A 6,637-nucleotide genomic window follows, 5' to 3' on the forward strand; every position below is an offset into this window, starting at 1 on the left:
GGCCAGAGCCGCAGGGCTCTCGAGGGCCGGTAGCTCTCTGTCCCGAGGGTCACCGTGTGCCGGTGTCCCTGGGCAGGCGGGGAAGCAGCGACGGGACCGTTTCCCCTGTGGGCGGGGCAGGGAGTGACCAGACGGGAGCTGACCCCTCGTGGGAAGTAGGTGCCTGCTCAGGCCCACCAGCTGCCTCCGATGGGTCGGCAGCTTCGTGTTTTACACGGTCTCTCGCCCGTCCAGCCTGGAGACGAGCAGCGCCAGGGGCATCTCGCCTGCCTGTACAAAAGCCTGAAGGGAGGGTGCGGAGGGGACCCCAGCAGGCTCTTTCCAGTGGTGCCCGTTGACGAGGCCAGAGGTGACGGGCACAAACTGACACACGGGAGGTTCCCTCTGGACATCAGGAAACACTTATTCGCTCTGAGGGACTGAGTACTGGTACAGGTTGCCCAGGGAGGTTATGGAGTCTCTGAACGTGGTCCTGGGCAGCCTGTGGTAGATGGCCCTGCCTGAGCAGGGGGCTGGACTAGGTGGTCTCCAAAGGACCTCTCCCACCTCAACCATTCTGACGCTGTACAGTTTTTTTAGGATAAATTATTTACTAGTAGGTTGTGATGTTTTAGGTAGTGCTGGATATTTGTGTTCTGTGGCACCGAGGTATGCAGGCTTGAGTACTTACAGACATCCTTTCTGTCACGGCTGTCCTAGGGCACGGGGTGTAACCTGGCATGCTGGACCACTCTCCTCTTGCTTTTCCTGGTTCGTTGGGTAGACTCCTCTGTTGCAGTTGCCGTGGTTGAATGCGGCCTGTCTGAGAGCCCTCTGATAAAGCCCTAGGAGTGGTGGGAGCTCTTTCTCTTGATACTGGGGACTTTCATCAGCCCTAATGACAGAAGTAGAAGAAAAGTAGAAGAGGAGTTGTAGGAAAATCAGCCCTTGGAAACATATTTGAGCAATGGTGGTTGTGTTTTCCCTTGTCCTTGTCTGTCAGAGTTACAAAAGGGAGGGATGAGGGCGAGAGAAGCTGCTGAACAAGCCCATGTGCTACCCTGCCAGGGCTGTGCCAGCCAGAGAGGTGAGGAGGGTGCAGGAGTTTGGTCCAGCCATCCACTCCGTCGCTGGCAGGCAAGCGAAGGAAAGGCCCTAAGCAGGGTACTTGCAAGAGCAATGGAAGTGAAGTCTTTCAGTGTCCTGACCAGGGACGGGATCCCGGTGGCTCCCCAGATGTTGTGTCTTTCAGTCACAAGAAATGAGTGACTGGTCGTTGTGGCCCACACAGCCTATCTGCAGTGGTCCTTGTGAAATAAAGGTGGTCATGGCTTTATGGTGATGTCAGCCCTGGGAGAAGCCTGGAATCTCACTGCTGACGGTTGCACTAAGAAACGGCTCCCGGATAACTCATGTTTGAGTTTAACTTCTCCTCTGTCCCTACCTTGGGTCTTGCATGAAGCTGCAGCATTCCGGGGGCATGCAGCCAGCCTGTGGTGCAGTGTCTGAGTCAACTGCTGTTTCCAGTATTGCTAACCTGAGTGATCAGATACTGTGACTCAGGTTAAAAACCCGTGATTTTAAAAATAGTATATTGTGGGTTCTGTCTGTGTGTCCTCAGGTGTAAAAGCCTTCAGGGCTTACATGTTTAAAATGTTGGGGCTTTTTTAGCACGGGTAAAAACTTAATTTCAAGAGGTTGAATTTTATCACTTCAGAAAAAGACTGAAAGTTAAAGATCCAGATATGTCTGTCTTGCCAGTGCAGAAGTCTTAGGACCCATGGCAGAGGTCAGACTTAATCTCCTTTTCCCTCGTAATTAAGATTAGCATCATGTTTACTGTGTCCAGGGCCTGTGCTCTACATGGCCATGTATCTGATGGGGTGGAACTCCATTCCTTAGCATGATATGCAGAAGCTTTGAACGAGTTAATAACTAGAGGTGCTTTGTATGGAGATGGAAATGACTAAGCATACCACATTCCTGAAGTGTTACTTACTTTGATATAAAATCTCGTTTAGTACTGCCCCTGTCTTTCAGGCATCAGTGTGGTAGAGTTTTTGTTCAGAAAAGCTTTACGTTTGTTCTGGAGCTGAACAGAATGGGAGTAGCAGAGAACTACTCTGGAAAGGGTCCTTGCTGCTCTGTTGGCTGTCCCCTCATCCCTCCAGGACTGAGCTGGCAGCTTCCCTAGGCTTCAGAAGACTGGAAACTGTCTTGTATTTGGCTACCAACACAGGAGGCTTGGAGACAAGGAGATCTCTTGAGTGGTTTAGATCTGCACGGCTCTTGTAGAAGGAGTGAAAGATTACTTCAGAATTGCATGGGCTTGCCAAGTCAGTGATTTGCTTGTCCTCCTGCCTGTTGTGCAGCAGGGTAAGGTAAGGTGGTACGTTAGTGCCTTTGTTTAGCTGTTCATCTGCCTGCATGACTATGGTAAGGGGAGTTGTGGGGTACCAGCAGCACCTGTGGTGGGTGGACTTGACCTCAGCATCAGAGAGTATTTTATTCTTGAACAGCACTGGCAGCATTCTCTCCTTGGGCACGTGGTTTCAGGAAACGGAATTGTCTTGAGATTTTGCATGGAAAACGCTTAGCATGCTCTCTGGCTTATGGAGTTGGAAAAAGAGTTGTGGTTTGAATGTGCCTTGTTCTGCTTTGGATAGATATGGCTGTTGCTGTAGGGTAGTTGCAGCGGCGTGAGAAAGGGGAAAGTTGCTTTTCTATCTGCTAATCGGGGCTGTGCAGACAGGGATGGAGGAAGGATGGCTCTGTTCTGGCTCAGAATGTTTTTGAAACAATGCCTATTTATAGGAGAAAGGGCAGGGGCCCCTTGCTGCCTGGAGCTGCCTGGCTGTGTGGGAAGAGCTCTTGCTAGGACACTCCAGTATCTCTGATGGCAAATTTAGGTCAGGGTTAGACAAGCAGAACATCAGACAGGTTTTTACTTGTGCAGCAGGAGAGCTCTTCTGGGAGGAGGAGTGCAAATGGACTCTTCTCCAGCCATTGTAACCGTCCCAGTCTTCCTGTGTGAAGCAGCAGCCATTCTGCTGCTGCCGACTCTGAAGAAGTAGATGTGGATTGCTTTCTACAGAAGTGGTATGGTATCTTGTGTCTTGCTGTGTCGCTGTTGTTTTGAGAGCTCTGGTAGAGACATAGTGCTGCAGTGGTTTGGCTCTTTGCTGCCCGAGGTGCTCTGAGCAGCGCAGAGCATCAGGAGAAGCTGAGCACTCCTGCCTGGCCTGCGTTGGTACCAGCAAGCAGCAGAGGGGCTGGCCGAGAGCTCTGCTGCAGACAGGCTGTGCTGCTGTGTTCCTGTGCCATGAAATTATTTCCTCAGATTTGGACCGTTGGGATCCCTGCCTGTATTTTGTTTCTGTTGTGCTGGGGGGTTTTTTGTTTGGTTTTTTTTAAGCCAGTGAGATCTCTACTTCCTCTGTTAGCCCTCCCAGATGTGTGCTACAGAAACAGGCTTGTGGGGAACATGCTCTGGAAGTCAGTCTTGAGCATGTGTTTTGAGGAGGAATGTTCTTCAGCAATAGCCAGAAATCAACTGGGAATGCCAGTGGTGTGTATGGCTGCAGCGCAGCTGACAGTTCTTCTCTTTTTGTCTGCAGGCCTCCTTGCAGATTGGCACCCAGGGGCTCTGGGACACTGTTGGGTGCTTTGGAGTCTCATGCCAGCTTGATGTGTGCGGGACACAAGTGGAGATGGGGAGTTTGTAAGCCCATTGGCACTTGCCATGCACCCGACAGGGTCAGTGGACAGTAGCTTCTCCCGCTCTGCTCTGCAGACCCTCTCCCGGAGCCACTGTCGCAACATCAAACAGAAGATCTCCCAGTGGGAGGGGAGGACACAAGAGTGCTCCAGCAAGGAGAGACAGCAGCTGAAGGCCTTTGGAATAAAGTATGATCCCAGCTGTGATGCTCTACCTAAAGTGAAGCCAGAACATACAGAGAAGGGCAGAAAGGTTGGGTCCAAAGATCCAAAGATCCTGGGTTTGGACTTCAGGGAAGATGCACATCGCTGCTTGCAGACTGATGACTGTGGTGACCTCAAGCCCTGTGCGTGCAGCTTAGCTCCCCAAACCAAGGAGAAAGGAAAATGGCAAGCAGACTTCCTGGATCCAGGGGTGACACTGCCCCCAGGGAACTTCTATACCTCACAGGCTCTGTGGAGTAAAGTAGATCCCCTTCTGCCTGGCAAAGCTCCACCAGTTCCCTTGGACCCTCAGAGGAAGCGAGGGAGCTGTAGCTCCACAGAAAGAGAACTTAAAGGAGTGAACTCTCTCTGCAGGGCAGAGAGGAGCTTGAAAAACATTTACTCTGAGGCTGAGGGGCAAGAGGAGGAGCCAGCTGCTGTCCCACCACCCAAGCCCCGCAGGACTTTCTGCTATCTTGCAGAGGAGGGTGCTAGTAGTCGTAGCAATGCCAGTGCTCCCAGGGAATTTCCTCTGCAAAAGCAGCATGGAGGAGACTTGGTGTCATCCTCCAACAATCCTGAGAAGAGAATAGCCAGCAGGAGGATCAGAGGAAGAACCCAGAGGTACACCGATCATCTTTCATGTCTGAAACGTTTCCTTGAATCAGTTTCTAGAAGGGATTAAACAGCTTGCTTGCTACGATATCCTTGTGGAGGTGCTAGTACTGGTGATGGGGAGAGGATATTTCTGGATTAAAGTATCCCCTTTCCAGCACTGTGTATGTACTGCTTTTGCTGCTGAGAATCTTGCAAAGAAGGCTAAAATCTCCACACAGATGTCAGTCCCACACCTTCAAACAGAGCTGAGTGACAATATGCTGGCCCCAGGGAGAGTGCTGCCTGCTTCTTGCCCTGAGCTTGTCCTCAGCTGCAGTCTGCGGATTACGGAATAGCTTTCTCTTGGGGCAGTGTGGCTGCTAAATGTTCTGGGTTTCCTGCAAGCAAATGATTCTCTTGCTGCTTAAAGTCAGAGGTTGTCTCACTGTTGTAGTTGTTGTGGCTTTTCTTCCCTCTTCCCTGTAATTCATGTAACAATTTTGAAGTGCACGCCGAGTCTATGAAAATGCAAACTCGCAAATGTGATAACACTCTTAGTGTAAGCAGTAGGGCAGGTCCGGTAGAAAGCGGTGCCCTAGTTCTGAGCACTGCTGCAAGTGTGTAGTCTGCAGAATGTTTGGGTTCCTGCCTCTGTGACAGTATGGGTCTCGCCATACCTGCTTGCAGTGTGCTTGACCATGGAGCCTCCGGCTTAATTTTTAATTTAAAAATCTCCCAGAGTCAGTAAGTAGGAGTCGCTTGGTGTGCCAATTTTGGCTGGGATAGAGTTAATTTTCTTCACAGTGGCTTTGTGTGGTGCTGTGTTTGGGATTTGTGATGAAAATAGTATCTACAAGACATCAGTGTTTTAGTTACTGCTGAGCAGAGCTCATGCAGGCTCAAGGCCCTTCCTGCTCCTCACACCACCCCACCAGTGAGCAGACTGGGGAGGGCACAAGAAGTTGGGAGAGGACACAGGTGGGGCAGCTGACCCCGACTGACCAAAGGGATATTCCAGACCTTATGACATCATGATCAGTAATAAAAACTGGGAGAAGGAGGATGAAGGGGGGACATTGAGCATAATGGCGTTTGTCTTCTCAGTCATCGTTATGTGTGATGGAGTCTGGCTTCCCTGGAGATGACCGAACACCCACCTGCCAAGGGGCAATAGTGGATGAATCCCTTATTTTGCTTCGCTTGACTGGACAGCTTTTGCTTTACCTATTATACTGTCTTTATCTCAATCCATGTGTTTTCTCACTTTTTCCCTTCTGATTCTCTCCTCCATCCCACTGGGCGGGAGCTAGTGAATGGCTGTGTGGGGCTGGGCTGCCAGCTGGGGTTAAACCTCAACACCTGGAAATCAGAGAGTCCAGAGTAGAGCACCCATGTGCTTGATGGCCCCAGGGAGGACCATATTCTGTGTGGACTGGAGACAGCAACTCACTGGTACATGCAGGTGCCTTCAGAAGAAGTTACACTGGTTTTCCTCTAGGAAATCTTTTGAGTTTGAGGACATCCAGGGCTTCCGCAACCAGATGGCAACCACCAAGTCCCACAGACTTCAAGAAGAGAAAAATGGCACTACAGGATCCAGACTCGTCTACACACAGTCAGAAGACAACATCTACGAGGACATTATCTGTATGTGCCTGTGCTTCTGGGGGGTGCACTCACTTTATTTAAGGGTAGCAAATTTTCTGGGGAGGGAGGAATGAAGATGAGAATGCCTTGAGGCCCTTTCCAGCTCTGATTTTTAAGATCTTCCCATGGGGTGTTCTTTGTTGGTGTGTGTAACTACAGTTATACCTGATTTCAGATGTCATGGAAGGTTGCTAGAACTGGCCTGTGCTAAACTGATGTATTAGCTCTTCAAATGCTGTGCTCAAGAGCTGCACATGGATCAGTGTGAACACTAACAAAATCGGCTGCTTTGCAATAGTTCTGCTTTCTCTGCAGTGATAGCAGCGTTTTGTTTTGCCAAGTCTGTGTACAGCTGGCCAGGTTGATGGTGGTGGGTTAGAAGGATCTTTTGAGTGCTGGGAAACTAACCAATTTTAACACAGGTCTCTCTCAGACCCTGTTAAATCTTGGCAGTCAGCTGCACGCTCTCCTTGCTTACATCCCTTGCAGGAAT

The 6,637-nt window shown here is 50.3% G+C and overlaps 1 protein-coding gene across 2 annotated transcripts in view; it reads left to right on the top strand.

Annotated features, from left to right (window-relative positions):
* The first annotated feature begins 3,601 nt into the window (after positions 1–3,601).
* Positions 3,602–6,637, top strand: part of DENND2C (DENN/MADD domain containing 2C) — a 17,225-nt gene continuing 14,189 nt past the window's right edge. The window contains exons 1-2 of one of the 2 annotated variants that reach the window (XM_010136372.1): positions 3,602–4,524; positions 5,996–6,144. In XM_010136372.1, the coding sequence (XP_010134674.1) occupies positions 3,722–4,524; positions 5,996–6,144 (952 nt within the window). In that variant the 5' untranslated portion in view covers positions 3,602–3,721. The remainder of the gene's footprint in view (positions 4,525–5,995; positions 6,145–6,637) is intronic. The other variant, XM_010136370.1, reaches the window with a different exon arrangement.

This window comes from Buceros rhinoceros, unplaced genomic scaffold (assembly GCF_000710305.1).
Source record: "Buceros rhinoceros silvestris isolate BGI_N320 unplaced genomic scaffold, ASM71030v1 scaffold14335, whole genome shotgun sequence".
Lineage (NCBI taxonomy): Eukaryota > Metazoa > Chordata > Aves > Bucerotiformes > Bucerotidae > Buceros > Buceros rhinoceros.